Source organism: Prunus dulcis, chromosome 7 (genome assembly GCF_902201215.1).
Source record: "Prunus dulcis chromosome 7, ALMONDv2, whole genome shotgun sequence".
Lineage (NCBI taxonomy): Eukaryota > Viridiplantae > Streptophyta > Magnoliopsida > Rosales > Rosaceae > Prunus > Prunus dulcis.
This window is the reverse complement of record NC_047656.1, coordinates 19,729,997-19,751,042: the sequence shown is the minus strand read 5'-3', so window position 1 is coordinate 19,751,042 and position 21,046 is coordinate 19,729,997. Positions and strand designations below refer to the sequence as shown.

The 21,046-nt window shown below is 37.4% G+C and overlaps 4 protein-coding genes and 1 long non-coding RNA gene across 6 annotated transcripts; 3 read left to right on the top strand and 2 right to left on the bottom strand.

The window, feature by feature from the left end:
- The first annotated feature begins 116 nt into the window (after positions 1–116).
- Positions 117–2,625, top strand: LOC117634588. Of its 2 annotated transcripts, none has more exons than XM_034368750.1 (9): positions 117–228; positions 381–511; positions 729–801; positions 1,215–1,297; positions 1,431–1,469; positions 1,596–1,666; positions 1,736–1,850; positions 2,180–2,321; positions 2,450–2,625. In XM_034368750.1, exons 1-8 carry the CDS (start codon positions 183–185, stop codon positions 2,252–2,254), a joined length of 633 nt encoding a protein of 210 aa, XP_034224641.1. In that variant the 5' UTR covers positions 117–182; the 3' UTR covers positions 2,255–2,321; positions 2,450–2,625. The 2 variants fall into 2 exon arrangements, with proteins under 2 accessions (XP_034224641.1, XP_034224642.1); XM_034368751.1 differs by having other exon boundaries at positions 381–508; positions 2,450–2,572.
- LOC117634577 (pleiotropic drug resistance protein 1-like) lies at positions 2,601–8,271 on the bottom strand. Its single transcript, XM_034368736.1, has 19 exons — positions 8,194–8,271; positions 8,018–8,105; positions 7,748–7,907; positions 7,576–7,652; positions 7,357–7,410; positions 7,136–7,226; positions 6,739–7,040; positions 6,373–6,654; positions 5,974–6,290; positions 5,705–5,865; positions 5,504–5,626; positions 5,282–5,416; positions 4,355–5,139; positions 4,174–4,257; positions 3,945–4,078; positions 3,632–3,859; positions 3,389–3,560; positions 3,059–3,313; positions 2,601–2,919 (listed from the first exon to the last, which is right to left on the bottom strand). The coding sequence occupies exons 2-19, from the start codon at positions 8,102–8,104 to the stop codon at positions 2,662–2,664; spliced, it is 3,705 nt and encodes a 1,234-aa protein (XP_034224627.1). The 5' UTR covers position 8,105; positions 8,194–8,271; the 3' UTR covers positions 2,601–2,661.
- Positions 8,272–10,640: 2,369 nt separating this feature from the next.
- Positions 10,641–11,460, top strand: LOC117634585 (sphinganine C4-monooxygenase 1-like). Its single transcript, XM_034368748.1, has one exon. It carries the CDS (start codon positions 10,641–10,643, stop codon positions 11,430–11,432), a length of 792 nt encoding a protein of 263 aa, XP_034224639.1. The 3' UTR covers positions 11,433–11,460.
- A 1,124-nt stretch (positions 11,461–12,584) lies between these two features.
- Positions 12,585–15,300, bottom strand: LOC117634581. Its single transcript, XM_034368744.1, has 2 exons — positions 14,196–15,300; positions 12,585–13,425 (listed from the first exon to the last, which is right to left on the bottom strand). The coding sequence occupies exons 1-2, from the start codon at positions 14,796–14,798 to the stop codon at positions 13,063–13,065; spliced, it is 966 nt and encodes a 321-aa protein (XP_034224635.1). The 5' UTR covers positions 14,799–15,300; the 3' UTR covers positions 12,585–13,062.
- A 2,620-nt stretch (positions 15,301–17,920) lies between these two features.
- On the top strand, positions 17,921–20,374 carry LOC117634591. The gene is made up of 3 exons (XR_004586795.1): positions 17,921–17,942; positions 19,368–19,473; positions 20,104–20,374. It is a non-coding gene; the product is annotated as an uncharacterized LOC117634591 (long non-coding RNA).
- The last annotated feature ends 672 nt before the right edge of the window (positions 20,375–21,046 follow it).

The window sequence follows — 21,046 nt, the reverse complement described above, 5'->3', positions numbered from 1 at the left end:
AGGTCCCCCTTATACAAACACACATTTCAATGACCTCAATGCCCTTGGTCAAATGACACAGCTGCTTTGAAAGAAAAGAGGTCCTTACAGTAAATTCACTTTTCAAACAGTTTCGAAGCATTTCCTGCCCTTTAGAAATAGAAAGCAGTCGTTTATAGAAAATAAAAAACGAACCCAAAAAAATGGCGAGCACTCTCTTGACAGCTCCTTGCTTTCTGTCTCTGCAAAGTAAGTTCGGTACTTTCATTTTTTTAAAGTGTTGGTTTCTATCTTCAATTTTGCACAGATAATTCAGTGAAGTACAAGTGTGTAGTTCTGTATATTAATTTGGCAAGTGAGAGATGCATATATTGAACTGATTATGAGAGTATTTCACACAGATAGAGAAGTGGATGGATTTTTGAGGAGCTTCAGGAGCCCAAATTATGACAAAGTGAAGTATAACCAAGGTTTACTGAGAACAAGAAATAGTGGCACCAATGGTGGTGGCTCCCTTGTTTTGGCCTCGGTGGTTATTCACTTAATCCTTCTATAATTATTTTACCCACATCCACATTTGTTGCATATGTTTTTGCAATATGAGAGATGTTACACTCTTAAGGTTATGAAAATAAGGATTTGTACCCAATATTGCCTCAGGAGGCAAGAATTTTGATTCTTGGTTTGATAGGTTTTGTTAATGACCAGATACTGGACGCCACTCTTGATGTTAGTTTCATCTGTGACAGTTTGGAAGGAAAGTCAAGAGCACACAGACTGTGATCCCCGAGCCAGATTACCGAATTCCAATTGTTCTACTAGGTAGATGCTGAAGTTTATGTATTGATTATTCTAATTTATGTAAACCACAGTTGAAGTTATGTGTGCAGAACTTTCTTATCCCAGTTCACGGGGATTAATTGTTGTTTTTTCAGCCCTGCTTGAAATTTATAGCATGTTTGAGCAGCATTGAAGGCTGAGCAACTGCCTTCCTTTTTTATTCGGTCATCTTAAGCTTTGGAGTTTTTAGTATCAGAAGCCAAATCCTAAAATTTCCAAGTTATAACACGCACATGATGCATCGTACTCATTTTTTTCATATTGACATTTTGTAATGATTATAGCTGGTTAGACTCTTTCTTTGAGGACCTTGTATCAAATAGCCGCCTGTCAACTATCCGTTGTTTAAACAAAGATTGCATTATACATGATCTCAAAAATGTTGGTTGAAACAGGTCTATCTGGTGGGTTAGCTTATACAAATAATCTTTTACCAGCTGCGCCCATCGGTCTCCTTGGATTACTCCTATTGTTTCAGGTAACAGTGCTGGAAATGGTTGCAGTACAAGCTCGATAATAGAACTTAGACATGACATGTTGCCTTTTTTTTTCTTTATTATATAAATTTGGAGAAGTAGCTGAACTTTTTTCTTTGGGTGTTCTTCTTCCAGACTACTAGAGTTAGATTTGTCTTTGATGACGAGGCTCTGGTTTGTTCATTCAACCCTCTTAAGAAGTGTGGTATTTCTAGTAATATACTTCAATTCCTTTTAATGTATGTTCACTCAGCCTGTAGATTTAGTTTACCTTTTTCTCTGTGATTTTTGCTTATGTAGGAAGTAAAAGTAGGAGAGCAGCTTCAGAATTCAGGTGAAAATGTCTTCGTGGGTGGAAAAAATCGTTGGAAGTAAGTATGCTCTATGAACTCATTGGATTTCATTAAAAGGTAAGTCAGTTAACTTATTTTCGAATATAGATACTCAACGTTTGTGAATTGGGAGCTTTGGTGGCCAAATTTCCCTATTCTGGTGTATTTTAAGGAGAGGCAAACAAAGCCTGAAGGACAAGTTCACTTCTTTCCAGTGATATTTGTAAGTATCCAAGTTTCAAGCTTTTATTTGTTTGTGGGGTTCGAGTCTATGGAATTCTGCTAGCAACTGATGAAGGCTTGGGAGAGAACACAAGTACTTTGGGCATGAGATTTAGGAAGAGGGCTTTATTTTGATCTTTTACATTTACCTGGTGAAGCTCTTAGGATTTTTTCTCAGATTGCATGGGACTTAAGGGGGCAGGGAAGGTTAGTTAGGGTATAGTTTTGATCAAAATCTTGCCAGAACACACTGAACCTAACACACACACACACACATACAGATTGAAAAGTGGTAAAATTATCTGATATCTGCTGTCATGTGGCGATCAGAATGGGAAGCAACTTTATGATGTGATGTTGGAGAGAGCTGGCCCTTCCCAAACCAGTGGGCCAAAAGATTCTTGAAGGCAGGAGCATTGTGGTTACAACTATTCAATTCTGCTATCTGATAGCAAAGATGTTATCTTCTGAGGTATGAAAAAAAAAAACATCAATAACTAGAATGCTACTTTATATATGTTTTTCACATGAGGCAGCCCTTGCTTTGGCATTGTTCCACCGGAGGGGTTCTAAATTTTGGAATTTTCTATATTTTTTCAGGTGACATCTTTTTTTAGTTAACTTATAGTATACATTACTTTGGTGCCATAGTCACCAGCTCAAACTATGCTGTATTCTTTTGAACATTCTATTCTATGTGATGTATAATACTACCAATTTTATGCATGGAAGTCCAGTCAGAGATCAAAAGTATACAAAATGAAACTTGCATATCATATTTTTTCTTTAAAAGTACGTGTACAATGTTAATTTCATCTCTTTTGGTAGTTCACTGTTTTGATTCCCAAGGCAAAGATGAAACAAAATACCACTGAATACCCAACTAGCACAATTGCAACAACATCTAGAAAGTCATGTCTATACCCAAAATAAGTCCTCATAAAATCATCCACAGTTTCACCAGAATCAAGTGTGTCCGTTATGCCCCCAAACTGTGAAGAAAACAATCCGTACAAGCTCCAAGAGGTAGGGCTTATCCAATAGAACCATCTCCACCATATTGGAATTCTCTGTAATCAGCAAACGAAAATGTGAGCACACTTAAAAAAAAAAAAATAAATAAATAAACACACAAACACACAAACACAAACAGAAAAACAGAAAACGGGTTTCTAGTCACAACACTTTTTGCAACATGGGGGCACTTACTGTTTTGGGAATGATAAATCCTGAAATAACGTTCCATAATGGAAAGAAGGCGGATGAAACTACAGCAGAGATGGTGTTATTGGGAGTAATGGCCACGATCATCATCCCATGGAAGGTGAAGTATAAGAAGGTGAAATACATGAAGAAGAGATACCAAAAGAACTTGCTGACCGTCCAATGAAATCCAACCATGCTATATACTATAACCCCGTATATGATAGTCTGGATCAAAGTGTATGGGATTTCAATGACAGCCTGCAATACAACAATGGAATTTGGTCATGAGATTCCTTTTGGAAAAACAACCTTGCTGCAAGTTAGTGAACAAACCTGTCCAAAGGCAAATGGAAAAGCAGAGTACATTCCAGCAGCCCTTTCTCTGTAAAAGACCATCCTCTCAGTACCTACAACTGGCTGCACTGATAAGGAATTTTGTATCCCAATGAAGAGAACAGCAGCATACATAGAACCCATTGCTTGTAAAAGATCTCTTTGCCGTTGCCTGCATTTCAGGAAAATTTTTAGTTAGCCAAATTAAGAACCAGGAGATTGACAGGTATGTTACATTATTACCTTTTGGAGCCAAGATCCCAGAAAATTGTTCCAAATAGCAAAGCCATCATAGCTGTGTAAAAAAGTCTCACTGCACTGTATTGTGGGTTTCGCCAGTATGATACATGTTGCTTCCATAGGCAAGCTAGACACTGTGTAAAGAAAGACTGAGAATATTGTGTTGGAAAGTGCAAGTCTTTTGAATCTGGTGTAGGGGTACTTAGTTCCTTGATCAAGGCCTTGTTTCTCCTAAACATTAACACATATATCATTAGTAGCTGAAACAGATGTCTACTTAGCAATATTATTATCTGAGTTTTTATGGATCTCTTACCTGTACATTTCTGAATGCTTGTATATGTCTGCGAAATTAACCCCTAGAGCTGCTTCTTGTGCTGCAGAAGTAACCTCCAACATCCAAGTTGCAGGATTGTAACCATCCTTTATTTTAGGAACTCCTCTAATCCCCTAATTAATTGATTAAATATAACTCATCTATGTTAGTAATAGAAGTTGAGCAGAAAATATGGCTCAAGTATATTTCATGTATGCATAAGCCTAACCTCAAAGTATTCGATCAACTTGGAAGAATGGCGGCCTAAAGGGCCAACATATATTTCTTCCCCTCCCTGTTTCAAAAGCAGCATCTGCAACAGGAAATCAAAAAAAATTTAAGTTCTTGTAACACTAAAATAGCATAGTATCCAAATACTCCTAAAGCATAAAAAGGGATCTTATGATCACCTCATCAAAAGCATCGAATATGTCAATGCTTGGCTGGTGGATGGTGCAGACTACAGTTCTTCCGGTGTCCACTGTATTCCTCACTGTTCTCATTACAATTGCTGCTGCCCTGGCATCAAGGCCAGAGGTCGGCTCATCCATAAATATGATGGATGGGTTGGCAACAAGCTCTACCGCAATCGTTAGCCGTTTGCGCTGCTCAGTTGAGAGACCATTCACTCCAGGCAATCCAACAAGTGCGTCACTTATCGTTGTCAACTCCACAAGCTCCATTACTTCCTCAATGAACATCCTTCTGTTCTGGAGATCGATCTCTGGAGGTAATCGGAGCCATGTAGAGTAAACCAAAGACTCATAAACTGTAACATGAGGAGAGTGTATGTCTGTTTGCTCACAATATCCTGTTACACGAGCAAATGTGTCTTGCTTTTTTGGATATCCAGATAAGGTGATGCTTCCCTCAATGTATCCACCTGTTTTTCTTCCTGCCAAAACATCCAGCAGAGTAGTTTTTCCAGCACCGCTAACACCCATTAGAGCCGTTAGGAACCCAGGCCTAAAAGTACCACTCACACCCTTCAGAATTTCATGCCGGTCATCGGTTATGCCTTGATCCTTCATTTCCTGTGGCATGTCAACAGCATATCTAATTTCATCAAACGTAACTGGAAGGGATTCAAAAGGAAGAACCATTCCGCGCTGCTTGGTCCGATTTGCTGCATTTTTGCTACCTTCTGTTGCAGCCAAAGCCTCATTGGAAACTGCTGCCTGGGCCTCCTCAATTGCTGTGCATGCAGGAACGGAAATTGATTCCCATTATCAGAACATGACATTCAATTCTGTTTGAAAACAGTTTTACCAACAATATATATATATATATATATATATTGTGTTCGAAAACAGAAAAGGGTCTAGGTTGGTTCTTACGATCAAGATATTGAAGTGCCAAATTGAAAAGGATATTGAACAGAAGAATAAATCCAATCAAAGCTGCCACTCCAATCCAGTACCAACGTGCTTCTGGGAATATCCCTCGAGACTTCAAGACTAAAACTCCTAATGCTTCTGTTGAGTTGGCAGGAACCTGTAATACAAATTTTCTCATGCAAATTAATTAGCTAACATTTTCCGAAACAAAAAAAATTTCACAAAAGAGATCCTTACGTACCTGGCTCCAACTTTCTCCTAGAAATTCATTGACAGCCATTGCATTCAGTCCGTACGTGAATGGTGAGAGATAATATCCCCACAACGTCCATTTGTTCATATCCTCTGAATCAAACAAAGACATATTCTTTAACATCAAACCTTAAATTATATGATATGAGATTGTACCAAAGAAAGATTTACCTTGTGATAAGATAAAGCCACCCAGGCCAAGAATGACGAGGAAAGCAACAAACCCAAATGTGTTTGCAACAGTTATGTTCCTTCCTAATGCTGCTATCAATCGAAACAGTCCATTTGCCATCTGACTAATACACAGTAGTACAAGGAACTGTTTGAAAAACCTGTTACAAGTTAGTGAATTTTGTTAATTAGATTTCATAACCAAAACATAATCTGATCTGGGACTAAATTCTCGAAAGTAATTAGAATATCTTTCACTTTTCGATCACCTTCCGATGCTCGGATCATAACCTATAGTGTAGTAAGTGATGATCATCCAAATGAAGACTTCCACAAAGGTCATAGGGATCCTTATCACCCATTGCGGTAAAGAGTATGCCCATGCAGGATAGAACAGATGGTCCCTTTGCTTGAAGAACACGGGAAGTCTCTCGACAGTCATATGAAGCTCTGCAAACCCGTTGAACATAATTGAGAGCAGTGTAAAGAATAAAGCTCCCATATAAATCCCACCATCTTCTACTGTGCTCCGGTGCATCTCAGTACGTAGAAACAACGTCGTTGTTACAAAAGCAGCTACAATAAGCTGAAACCATAGACAACAAAAGCACTTCATTTGCTGAAAATAAAATCAAAGATGATCTATAACTGTTATATACTACTTGTACCTGCGCCAATTTGAAAATGTAGACAAACTTATTCCTCTTCATAAGCAAAATTTGCCTGTCCATACAAGCTTTGAATAGTTCCTTCTTGTTAACACCATTCTTCTTAGTTGCTAATGCTGCAGGGTGGCCTTCAGACTTGTTAAATGGAATAGCAAGCTCATCACCAAGTTTTCGACCAATGTGAAATGACTTCATTGCTTCAGAAAATTCTTTGGTTGTTACAAAGCCATAAGGCTTATCTCTATGAATCCAGTATTGCTCTTGATCTTTCCTTGATGTCACCTATCATTGAATTCAAAACAAAAATGAAAGTTGAATTAGTGGGAGGATATATATGTCATTAACGGTATGAGTAAGTTAAGTTACTTCTTGTAGGAAATCAGCGATTCCTTTCCTCTCTGGACATTTGAAGCCCATGTACTCAAAGAACTCAAGCACATTCTCACAGGGGCCTTGATACACAATGTAGCCATCCGAGAGAAGAAGTATATCATCAAAGAGAGCATAAGTCTCTGGTGCTGGCTGCAGGAGGGAGATTAATGCAGTTCCGTTGAGGATGTGGACGTATTGTCGCAGTGAATTCACTATTTGAAATGTTGTTGAACTGTCCAGGCCAGTTGATATCTCATCCATAAAAAGTACTCTTTCTGGTCCAACCAGCATCTCCCCTGTAATTGTTGGCCATTTTTCATTTATAAGAATCAGCCTAATTATCCTGTGAGACATTCAGGGTTTGGAATTACAATTTCTATGATAGCTCTACCTGTCGTGACTCGCTTTTTCTGTCCACCAGATATACCTCTGGTCATTTCGTCCCCTACAACGGTGTCAGCACAAGCTTCCAGTCCCAGAACCTGCAAAGTTTTATTAGCAAAATATTCCAAATTCTTTTTAGCTCAAACGGAAAGTATACAGACCAAGAGAGTTCGTATCTTTATATTATGTAATGTAAGGCATTAACTTGGACGAATTGCGGGTACATACCTTGAGTATCAAATCTGTAACAACATTGGTTTCCCGTCCTTTTAGTGCTGCTGCCTGCAACCAAAAAAAAAAAGGTTGAACTACGAAGAAATTCTGGAAGATGGAAATGCTACTTCAAGGAACAAGTACAAACTAAATTGCCTATCAGCTGATACCGCAGCATCTTGTTCATTAGTGAATAATACAAATGAAACAGTTCCACATTAACTAGGTTCATACCTTCATGATGAGATCAAGATCAAGATCTGGCATAATATTTGCAGCCTTCTCTCTCCTTGATAATTCTACCAACATTTCTGAAAATTTTCCAAATGCAAAAAATTAATAACTCAATTCAGATTGTCCAGAGTTGTTCAAAATTAGAGCAAGGGTGTTTTGAGTTAGAGAGTACCATCACGTGGTCCAACCCCTTGACACCTAGCTGAAAAAGCCAACGTTTCTCTCACTGTCAATTCTGGTATGTGGAGATCATGTTGACTAACATAAGCTGCCGTCCTCTGTGGTACAAACTCCCCCATCCCTTGTCCGTTGTATGTAACTCTCCCCGAAAGCTAATAGTCAAGTCGTAATGAAGCAATTCGATCAATTACATTTACATCCAATCGGTGAATTTAAATATGAGATATTAGTAGTATGATGACAATGATATCCTTGTGCTTACTTTTAGATCATGTTTATCAAGTTTTCCAGCCAATGCCAATAGTAATGTGGTCTTTCCAGAGCCTGGGGGGCCTAAAAGTAGAGTCATCCTGCAGAAATCAGACCAGAAGATGATCAATATGATGCATGAAAAGCGCCAAGGTGTGGAGGCGCAGCTTGAAAATCGAATCTAATTACCTTCTTGGCTTGATAATTCCACTTGCATCATGGAGGATTGGCAATGGTTTTTTTTTACTTGGAAGAATGTGAAAACAATTCAGGAACCCCTTAAAATCCAAAAAGAAAAAGGTTGGTTGGTTTGATATGTACCAGCTAGGTGAAACTAAGCTACAACCATGATTTGAATTAAAAGCTAGTTCCATTTGCATACATACATGTCATGGATATATAAATACATATATAAAATTTGATTCAAAAGAAAGATGAACTATTTATTTCTTACCTCTAACATATTGATGGAGAAGTTGAGCATGGTAGGTGATGCCCTGCTTCCTACGTAAGCTTGTGCTTCAACATTCAAATTCTCGAACCGCACTTCAGTTGTTGGAAATTCAAGTCCAACTCTGCGTTTAGAATTTAAGAAACAGAGAAATTAAAAACCCGCCAAACCAATGCAGAGAGTACATAATTCAAAGCTAAGCCGCAAGCATTCAGAAGAATTACCTATGGATGCGGTCCTTGAGCTTGAGCAAGAAGGAAGACGTGGCGCCATTATTATTATTATTATTATTATCATCATCTTGGTCGTCTCCAGCATTATTAATCTTGAGCAGCCTCTCCAGCAACTTGTTCCTTTCTATTGACTCAAGTTTCTTTACATCAATCTCTCTGTTTTGGCCACCCTGCTCTTGTTGATCGTGGGAGACTAAGATACCTCTCCTTATTCTCGAGCGAGTAGGCAGTCGCTCTAGAGCAGCCCATGACGTCATTTTCAGATTGGACACTTGATCGTCGGCTCCTTCTCCTTCTCCTTCAGGGGAAGACTTGGAGTTTGGCGGGTGCTGCTGCTCTAGTTCGAGGTTCATGGCTTGACTGGCAATGGCGGATACTATTCTCTTCCTCCTCTGTTTTTGTATTCGTAGACCAAGTAAAGTAAACGAAATCTCTGCCGAAAGCCTTCGTCTATGATTATGATGTCACACAGCCAACAAAGTTAATTTTGCCTCTCTCTCGGATCTCATTCTCGTCTATGGAAAAGAAAACGAGAGGATAACCCTAAATAATTATTTTTGTATATACGTCAACCTGTGCTTTGTATGAAGTAGGAATGCCTCCCGGAGTGGAAATGAGAAGGAAGCAGTGTCCTTTTGGGACAATGAATACAAATACAGGTCAAATACATTTGGGCTTCCTATTAATTTTGTCCTTTATTGAAAAATACTCTCTCCAATTAATTGATATAATTGATTATGTGATCCTCAACTTCCCTTTTATTCTGGGGAAATACTTGGTTATGACGTTACCAAATGATATATCTGTATTTTTCCTTAATCATTAAAAAAAAGAAAAAAGAAAATCTGTAATAATAAACATAAAAAGCCAAATGATATTCATATTTGATTCATTAACTTATCGAGTTAAGGAATTTGGATTATAATAGTCAGATTGTCATAATAAACTGAAAGTTCATCTCTTATTAATAAGATCGGATTCAAAAATCTCCAGTTAAGTTAAGCTTCATGACAACAATGTCAGCAGCATAAGGCAGAGATTTCGTTTTCTTGTTTTAATATTCATCGAAAAGCAGGGTTTCATTTCATATATCCATCCATCTCCTTATATATTATTATATGAAACCAGCAAAAAGCCTCCTCCAGACTCCAGTTATGTATTTCTCTCAACCAACGTAGGATAAGATTACCACCCAATTGCACGCAGGTCCTTCTTCAGTTTTAAAGGAGACAAATACAATGCAAATTTAATTTAACAAGGCAAAAGCAGGGAGAGAGAGAGAGAGAGAGAGTAAGAGAACAGCAAACAAGGCAAACAAACAAAGGTGAGATTTTGCACTACGTACGTTTGTTTGTCACCATTGTCGTCCTATGAAATCTTGGGCGTAGGTAGGATGGAGATATCTCGGATTAAGAAATTAGAAGAATTGTGTATGATATGAGTATAGTGGACCAATTCAAATGGAAATAAAAGTCTTTGTCAAACCAACTAGTGCGCAGCGCACTAGGGTTTTAGTGCTAGAATTTTGCCATTAACCCAAGACTATTTACAGTACAAAGAGGCCAAGATAAGGATAATCTGGCTAGGAATATATCTATTTATATGTACATTCCTAGATTAGTCCAAGACTTATAATAATGGGTCAAGTGCTATAGGCTGGGAAGTTTCACGGACGGTGCACAGGGATTGCAACAACTATGTAAATCATGCACAGGGATTGCCAATTTATTGTACCTACCTAGCCACCTAGCATTTGTAAATAAAAGACTAGCCAAATTAATATTGTTCATAAAAAAACAATCAGATTATTCATATACAAAAAAGATAATAAAACCAAATCCAATCAAAGAAGATGATAATAATAATACCAAATCCCAAGACCCAATTGACCCCACTCCCTATATATACAAGGCCCCTCGTCACAATTATTAAGTATGGGAATGAATTTTCCTATGGGTATCAACTTTAAAATTTCAGATGAAGTGTTGGGAATTTTTGTCCCAATCTTCATATATTGGATTTATGCAGGCATAGTTGCAGTTATGGAAACTGCATTTCCCAAGTACAAAATGCAAACAACTGAAGAACAAGATGAGAAAAATTTGGTGTCCAGATCGACAGTCATCAAAGGCGTCTTAGTGCAGCAATCCTTGCAGGCCATCAGTGCGGCTCTGTTGTTCTTGCTAACTGGAGGAGCAAATCCTCATGATGTCCATGCGGCTGCTCATGCTGCAGCAGGAGGAGGGACTGGAGCCGCTGCATCTGCATGCAGGTATATTATTCAGTTCGCCACTGCCATGGTGGTAATGGACACGTGGCAATACTTCATGCATAGATACATGCATCAGAATAAGTTTTTGTACAAGCATATCCACTCGCATCATCACAGACTAGTGGCTCCTTACGCGTTTGGAGCTTTTTACAATCACCCTTTGGAGGGACTTATGGTGGATACTATGAGCGGGGCCATAAGTTTTCTGGTGTCTGGAATGTCTACACGAGCCTCCATCTTCTTCTTCTCCTTTGCAACGATCAAAGCCGTGGACGATCATTCTGGGTTATGGATCCCTTGGAACCCATTACATGTATTTTTCAGAAACAATAGTGGTTACCATGCTCTTCACCATCAGCTTCATGGAACCAAGTATAACTTCTCTCAGCCCTTCTTTGTGTTTTGGGATATAATACTTGCCACCTACTATATGCCACAAGTTGATCATAAAAACGAGGACAAGCAAAAATAACAAGCTCGATCACCGCCAGGCGAAGAAGCAGCCAACTATAGTCTATAATATATATATAGTTTTAGATTGTAATGAATTTCATTTCCAATCCATAGGCAGTGACAAAAGAGCTGCATCTTATTATTAAAGGAACATCAATACAAACAGATGGTGACCAAAGAAAATAATATATAGCTGCATTGCACCCTCTCTATTCTCTTGTATAAAACTAATTAATTTAAATTGGCCTGACCCGTCCGAAGCATTTTCTGGTCGAGAGCAGAGCAGGGAGGGTTAGCTTAATTTAAATTAGTCAGCTTGTCCTCTTGCGTAAACGGAGCAATATCCCTCTTTCCTTCAATGACGCGGTGGTTGGTTGGTTGTAGGAAATTTTCCAGACATAGCTAATGGGATGGTTGGCCATCTCATGATCATCTGGGTGTGATTCTGTTTCTGTGAGTGTGAGGTTGACTGATAACAGTTTCTTCTTGCCATAATTATATAACTTACAAGAGAAAGTTTACCTTCACAGCATTTTATACTATTTTATTATCTATCACGCTTAGAATGTGAAAGGGAGAGGATAGATTCCGGGAATCTTTTTAGATTGTAAGTTAGTGGGCTGGGCTGGGCTGGGCTGGGTTGAATTTGTAGGATGCCTTGTATAATAAACGGAAAAAGCCCAGCCGTTGATAAATAAAGTTAACAATCTATCCGTTCATAATGGAAACCAATTAACACCTCCACAAATTCATAAATAGCACATCATTAACAAAACAAGAAACCATTTATACTAGAATACAAAAGGGAAGAAACGCCAATAATACACAAATAAATTACCAAGGAAAGAAAAAAGAGGAGTCACGGGAGTTTAGTATGTCATCGCTTCTCTCAATAGGAAAAAAATCACCATATATTAGAATTATTTTGTCAAATATATAAATAAACATCAAAAGGTATATTAACCGGAAAAAAAATATTGGTATATCAACATATGTATTTGTTAAAAGAAATGTAATAGGTATATTAAGAGCTAGTTGATATGCAGTGCAGGTAAGCGTCTGCGTATACTTTCAGTTTTCTTTTCCCCTGCACACGTTTCCAATAGAGTGCCTTCATCGCACAGCAATGAAAGGGGTAAAAGTATATGGTGTCTACTAGAACTAACAAATATTGAAGTCAACATCCTCAATGAATCCAATAGAAATTGAAGGTCTCTCAAATGCATCAGTAACATCAGGCAACAATAAATAACTTTACAATTAAAAGCCTCCAACGGCACACTGCACCAACAAAATGTAAACCAAAGCCAATTGGTAAGAAAAGAATGCCGGCCAACATATAAAGATAAATCTAGTTGAGCTCAACGAGCAGCTTCTTCCGAACCAGATCTCCTTTCAACGTATTTCAATGTCTTGAGGGAACGTTGTTCCTCTCAAAAAGCTTGCCTTCAACCACTGTGCCTTGGCGCTGCATCTACAGACTCCAGTCTCTCACCGTGTTGTAGTGATACCCGTGTAAAACCAAACGTCTAACTTATCTGACAGAAACATGTTTGATTAATCCCTCTCAGAAGATTATACGCAAACGAACCATGACACAGTAGTGTGGTTCTGGTTCTTGTGGCAAAGCTGAAGGTACAAAATACATGCTAACCCAATTTGGTGCAGTGTGCGTCTGTACCAAGCTGCGTGCAATGATTGTAACCCACACCACGTAGGAACTTTCGTATCTCTTTTGCGCTGCTATTACTGGCTTGCAAGAGCCGTTCATCTTCCTCATAAATGATATAGGGTGCTTTGCTTGCCTTCCTTGATAGTAACCTGGACGCTCCTTTCAGCACATGATATTCCCAGCCTTGAACATCAATCTTGAGCAGAAGAACAGGCTCTGAATCTGGGATTACATCATCTAGCGGGATGGTTCTTACTTGAACTGCCACCTCTTCATTATTCTTGAAGGCCAACTTTGCACCAGCGGCTGAAATAGCACTATTGTCCATCCGACTGACCAACTGGTCACATAAGCAAGATTCACATTAGAAACGCAGCAGACAGGAGATTATCACAAAATTACAAATTGACATTTTGGAGAGCTTATTAATAGTAATCTGTTGTTATAAAAATGAAGAACGAATCAGACAAGAAAGGGAAAAAAACATGACCCATTGCTTCCCTATACAAATCAAACAACATGCCATAAATAGAATTGGTTGTGCTAATTGGAATGCCGTTTAATATCACAGCCTCTCTCAAGTATTTAATCCTAAGCATCATATATTGCATGTTTCATATTCTCGGTGAAACAAAGGCTAAAAAAGGGCATCAGAACTAAAGGCAATGCATGATTTTCAATCAATCAAAAGCACAACCTAGGTTCCCATGGATTCAGTATGACCGCCAATTCAACCCATCATGTAACTACAGCACATAATTAAATTTTCATATCCATATGCCTAGGAGAAACAAAGTTGGAATCACCCTAATTACTTTCCTATGTATTCTCAAATTGCAAATGTCATATTATTTACTCATCTTCAACAATTTGAAATTCATTTCAAGTTTCAACTTCCACACTGTTGGAAGAAAAGAAACAAAAAAGGATATTCATTTCATAAACCCAGTCATAGGTACCGGCTTATGTAATCACAAAAATAGTGAAACAACCAAAAACAGCATAAAAGCTTCAAAATAAAGCTCAAAATGCAAAAGAAAGAAAACAGAAGCAGAAAGGCAAAACAAGAATGACTAAAATTCAACCCAAAGAAAAGAAAAAAGACGGTACCTTGTGGAAGGTGATATTGCCAAGGCGATCGGAGGCTGCGGCCTCGAACACAGTGACCAAATCTCCAACACGATTCAAGTAAATGCCATCACAAATCCTCTGCAAATTTTCGAAAACGGGCTCGAAAGCTAGCACCTGAAAGCCCATAACCGCGGCGGCGAAGCTGGCCATGCCCACATTGGCACCCACGTCCACCACAAGCCCATTGTCCCTCCCTTCACGTTTGAATTTATCCAAAAGCCCCTGAATCGTCGCCGATATATCGGGTCTCCGAAAAGGCTTGCCCTTGAGAAATCTGACGATGTCCTTGTGCGGCTTCTCGGGCAACCTACCCAAATCGGCGAGCGAGTAGATGAAAGGGTAGCTAAGGCCTTCGACAACGTTAGCGATTACAGGGTGGGACTGCGGGCACTCTTCGCAATTGAAAGGTGGGATTGGGTAAATCGGGAGATCGGTTCTGATGGTGGGGTTAAGGCCTGGAGGGGAGGGGTTTGAGGAAGGGCGAGAGGCGAGGAAGAAGAAGATGAAGACGAGGACGAGAGTGGCAGAGAAGAGAAGCAATAGGGGTCTCATGGGTTTCTCTTTCTTCCAGGCATTAGCCATGGAAAATTGGGAAACTAGTGGGAAGAGTTTGGGTTTGTTTTCCAGGAGAAGTGACTTTCTCGGAAAATTAAGATTGGATCTGATACAGATACTTGCAGTTGCTTGTTGCTCTAGAAGATTTTCTGGGAGAGAGAGTTGAAATTTCAGCTCAGTAGTCCACAGAGGGTGAAGATAGAGAGACTTGTGTCGTACGAGGGTGCGCTTTCCTTAAGCTACGGATTTTGGTCACAGGGCTCTCTTTCTGAGCCGTTTGATCAGTTGTGTGGCTAAGATTTTAACTCACAGACCCACCGACCGGTGACAAAAATAAAATAAAATTGGGCACCAGTAAAAACAGAGCAAAGATTGAACAAAAGTCGGATGAACAAAACAAAGATGGCGGCCGATTTGGGATGAATTAGTAAGAACTGAAGATTTGTATGGGAAAAGAGAAGTTGTAATCTGGATGGGATTGAAGGAAAGGAAATTCTTACTTTTGTATCAATTTTGATAACTGTCTCTAAAACAGTTTGTGGCAGCTGAACCAAAATGTTCTAAACTTCGTTGGGCAATCGATCTTGCTCTGTCATGTTGTTTCTCCCAAAATCCTATTTTGGGCTATAAAATAGTTTTGGACAATTCGGCCAAAGGTGTTCTAAACTTGTGTGATGCTCAATCAATGTTTGCTCACTTCTGTGGATCCTTGTCATCATGTATACAGAATAAAACTTGAAAACGTCAATCTTGCTCTGTTTTATACTTGTTTGCATTTTCCTTTCTGGGTAATGCTAGGCTTACTATATTTTTATACCACATTGTGTACCATCTCTCTAATAGAGGTGGAGTCCACTAATATAATGGGACTCACCTCTATTAAAGAGGTGATATACAATGTGGTATGAAAAATGTGATAAATCTAACATTTTCCTTTCCAAAATCCATTTTTTTTTCCGGCTACAAAATAGTTGTGGCAACTCACTCAAATATATTATGAATTGGTTTGATTTATTAAACCAGTCCAGAATAAAAAAGCTAGACCCAAGGCCGAGACAGACAAACACGGGCTAGCCTACACATAGCTTTAAAAGGGCCCAACAAAAAACAGCCCAAGGTTGAGGCCTAACAAAAAAGAATAGGTAATTAATACGTAATTACGATCCCGCGTAAAAGAATTACCGGAAGTTTTAAAATACCAGAAAATAAATTAATTTTTTTCACCAAATTCTATATATACTAAAACCCAATGCAACTAAACACTGTAGCTAAGCACAGTGTAATGACGGAAATGCCCCTCATTTTTCTGCTGTTTTCAATTTTTTTTTTCTGCAGCACAGTAAATTGACGAAACTGCCCTTGACTAAACAGCTTCTTTTGTTCCCGTTTTTGCCCCTCCTCCTTCGTTGAGAGGGTTTCGTCCGCAGAGACAAAGCCCTGGCTTCAGTTTGTTTCCAACCAGCTGGTTGGGGGGCAGCCATGGAAGAACAGTGTTCGTTGCTGGACATGCGTTGGAGGCCGTCGCTTTTTGTTTGGGAGGTGAGCTGCAAATCCAGCCGCTCTTTCAATCTTCGTGTCACAGATTTGGGATCGGGAGGTTTCTTCTTTTCTACACCCTTCGACTCAGGCTTCCATCTTTCTTGCTTGCGAATATTTGCATCGTTTGTCTTCAGGTATGCATCTCATCAACTTTTTAACAGATCTTTTGGTCTTTATTTCATGAATTTGATTGTTGGCTGGGAGATTTTTCGTGCTTTGTAGAGTTGTGTTGATTTTTTTGGTTATTTTGATTTCAGGTTCTTGGGTAATCTCTAATGGTTTATTTAGTTATTTTTTAGGAATTTGGGTTCATTTATTTGATTCCTTTGATTTTAGGTTTTTGGATAAAGCATTGGAAAGCAAAGACTGAGCATGTTTTTTTATTTTTTTATTTATTTTTTTATATTGAATTGATGGCAGCTTTCCAAATTGATAGATTTCAGGTTTGCCAAATTCTGTAACGAAGCAATAAAGGATCAAAAGCTACAGAATTTTTGTCCTTTTACAGAGGAAAAACTATTTTGACAATATATATAATGGATAGGAATAATAAAGAAACAGTTATAAGGCATCAATATTTTTGTCCTTGGTATTGACCATCAAATTAGTCTTTGTACCCTAATAATGGTTGATCTAAGGCATAGGTCTGCAAAATGGAAAACTCTTTCTAACCATTCATGTGATACTGCATTAGACAATTGTCTGAGTACTCAGGCCTCTGCATTAGACATTGTATTTTAGGAAAATTTGACAACTTTGAGGCAGACTGCATGTTTTGACCCAGTACCTCAACTCTTTTTTTGGTACTGAACTCTAGCCTTTTGAAGGATTTTGGATGGTGGGGTAATGCTGATTTAGAAAACTTAGCCCATTGTGAACTATGAAAGCAATAGAAGAGCTCTTAGCCTATTGTTCACGTTTTCCCCAACTCATGCCACGGCTTGGCACCAGAATCTATCCAGGGACCTAACAGAGAGTATAATCGTTACATTGTAACATGGCATTCCCATGTCCTTTATGCTTTCATGCCCAATGTATGAAATTATATTCAACCAAAAGCACCAAACAGAACAAAAGCTGTACCAACCTACAAAAAACACAGATACAAATGAAATAAAAAATTGCACAGGAAGTTGCCGCTTAAGCGTTAAACATGCTCTGTTGTATTTTTCTTTGAAATTGAATCTTCATGTGAGTAGTTGATTCTGATTATGCTCAGACTTGAAAATTTTGGTGAATTATCTAGCGCTTCTCCATAGCCAGATATAGTATACATAAGCTGATCAAGCTATCAAACTACAGTAGAGATTTTTCTTTCTTTTAGTTTGTTGTCAAGGAATTTTTTGTCAAGAGACTTTTTTTTTTTTTTTTGGTCAAAATAGAAATTGGCAATTATTTTATCTTAGATGGAAGAATCAAATAGAACTGACTTGCTTCTATCAGTACGTATGCACATTCATCTTTCTAACTATGTACTCCACAACTATGATTGTCTTGCCTTCGCCAATCGGTATTCGGTACTAATGAGTTTTTGTGCGGATATGTTCTTTAATTTCTGCAGAATTCAGAAATTTCAAGGATTAATATATAGAAGCTGATACAATGAGGCCAACCATTTTCTTGCATTTTTTGGTGGGAATATTCGTTAGCTTGAGTGCTTTCTGCATCATTAATGCAGAAGACCCATATTTGTATTATACATGGATAGTTACATATGGACTTGAGTTGTAGTTTCATTTAAGTTGCCAAAACAATATAAAGTAGGTATAAATTAGGTATAAATTAGGTCAAAATGCTTCTGTAGAGGACTGTTCTGTATGTATGGAATTTTCATCTTTGTGGAAATATGAATGGTATGTTAGAAAGTGAATTCATATAGACTGCATAGTTGGAATTTTGAGTCCTTAGGTTTATTTTTGTGCAAAGTCTTCTGTTAGAAGATTGATTTTTTCAGTCTCTCTTCTATCACTTGAAAGGCTAAAGCACCTGCAAAGGCATAAATTATAGCTCATGAGAGCAATACTTTTTTTGTATAAATATTTTTAAAGGATGAGACATAGGAGGATCTTTGAAAATGATGGTCTAGAATGGATATTTTGCAGACCGAAGTTTGAGAGGTCTGTTATTGGGAATGCATAATTGTATCCGAAAGCTTCCCGTGATGAACTTAAGATCTTTGAAAATTATGCATAATTGCATAATTGGTTGTTGGTTAGGAGATTTTTCGTCCTTTGTAGAGTTGGGTTCATTTATTTGGTTATTTTGATTTTAGGTTCTTGGGTAATCTATAATGCTTTATTTAGTTATTTTTTACGAATTTGGGTTCATTTATTTTGTTACTTTGATTTCAGGTTTTTGGATAAAACATTGGAAAGCAAAGATTAAACATGCTTTTTTTTTTATTCAAAATTTTTTCTGTTTTTTATCTGCTGTTGGCTGTTGCATTCTAAATTTTTTTTGTTTTTTATATGCTATTGGCTGTTGCATTCTGCTGTTTCTGTTTTTTATCTGCTGTTAGAATTGCTGTTTGCTGTTGCATTTTAAACAAGCAAAAAAGAAGTGGACATTAATCAGGTTTTGCTAAAATAGAAACTAAGAATGATTAACTAGCAACCATGCTGATAAAGTGCTATCTATGTTGTAGAGTTCTTGCCTGAATGTGTATGGTTTGTCCTTTAAAATTATAATTGACCATAATATTCTAGATATTAGAATTGCTGCAGACTTATGTAGATCACAGTCTGTCCAACAATTCAATCCTGAGTGAGAGAGTGGTTTTGTGATTTTGATTGTTTAGGGTGGCTTGGTGGGTTTGGTTGATTATGAGTTTTGAATCAAATGTACTCATTGTGTATATCTGTTTAACTAAGCTTGATATTAATATACGCATATTGTTTTGAGCCATGTTCTATCTTTAGCGTATTTTTTATTTATTTTTTACAAATTTGGATTCATTTATTTGGTTACTTTGATTTCAAGTTTTGGAGGAATCCCTAATGTTTTATTTATTTATTTTTTACGAATTTGGGTTCATTCCTTTGATTACTTTGATTTCAGGTTCTTGAGTAATCCCTATTGCTATATAAGAGGAGTTGAGGTATTTAAATTTCACAACATATTGGGTTCTATCAGGAAGGGGATTGAATCTCACAGATTAGCTCAGGTATTTCCATCATTGTTATTATTAATTTTTTAAATCAATTGTCAATTCAATGACTTTGCTCTCTTCAAGAAATCTTAGAAATGGAAATCATTCTCAATTTCTGTTTTTATTGCTGATAAAACATTAGAAAGCAAAAACTAAGCATGCTTTTTTTTTTTTTATTGAAAAAATTTTCTTTTTTGTTCTGCTGTTGGTTGTTGTATTCTAAATATGGAGAAAAAAATTAGTGATAAAACACAAGGAAAAAAGAAGTGAAGACAAAATAGAAATTAGGAATGATTAACCAATAACCAGCAACCATGCTGATAAAGTGCCATCTTCCCTTCTTAGATTGACTCTCCAGCATATGATGTCTGGGAAAACATATGGTTTACTTTCTTTGTTCGATATGCTTGATACATAAATTCTGAAAATTGTATGGCCTGATTGAGTAGGCATGCTGCAGATTTCTTGCTTGAATATGTATGGTTTATTCTTTAAAATTACAATTAAACATAATATTCTAGATATTAAGATTGAATATTATTCCTGTTTATACATAATTAAATGTTTATGATTATTGTCCTAACTCAATTTCCCCCATTCATCAATATTAACATTTACTATTTTCTCACTTTTTTTTTATAACAGGATCAAGACCTCCATCAAAGAGAAGAAAAATTATGAAGAAAGTGCAAAACAAAGCTCGCCCAATTAAATAGCATGCTGTACAAAACTATCCAACTTTTGCTATTTTGATGCCTACTTCCTACTATAAACATCTCAATGTATATACAAACAAGTGTAGTATTTTAACATAACAAGTAGCCTGTAAAATATGTTATTACATGCTTTTTTGCAACTTACACTCCTTTAGTTAAACATAATGTTATAAATTAAATCTCATTGTATATATAAACAATCTAACTTTGTCTACACAATTTCAAAACCCGTAGCATCGCGCGGGCTCTCCTGCTAGTTTTTTTACTAGTGTGTTAGGGCTAGTTTGACATTACTGTCAAGCTAAGGCTTTGTGTAGCCAATAATGATCACCATGAAATAGAATTTAAGATTTCTTCTTTCAAACGACTTCAGTTAAATTAAAAGTTAAAAGTTGCGCTCCCATCATCAATCATAGCTCATTTGGTAAGTATGAGATAGGTAGAGTGATAGAAATCTAAAGTACGAAATCTTCATAAAAGGGAAATGAAAATATTCATAAATCCAATGATAATAAGAAAATCCTCTTATTAATTACATGCATTACCACCTTCTGGTCAAATAAACTACCATTTTTGAAGACGTTTGTTGTGGGGCGGAGATGCCATGCCTTTCCCTCTCTTTTGGTTGATTTGATACACCTGCAGTCGTCAAAACAGAAATGCTTGCCAGCAGCAGATGATCATACCATGTTATTGAAGAAGCAAGACTTGCCAAATCAAATTAAGCTTCCTTTGCTTGATGTTTGAATGAAATAAAATGAAATCCATTTCATGAAAAACAAAGGAAAACAAAAAACTAACCAAATGCTCAAACACCACTTTCTCAATATTTGACAAACTAAATACTCATTTTCTTGCTAACCATTCAACCT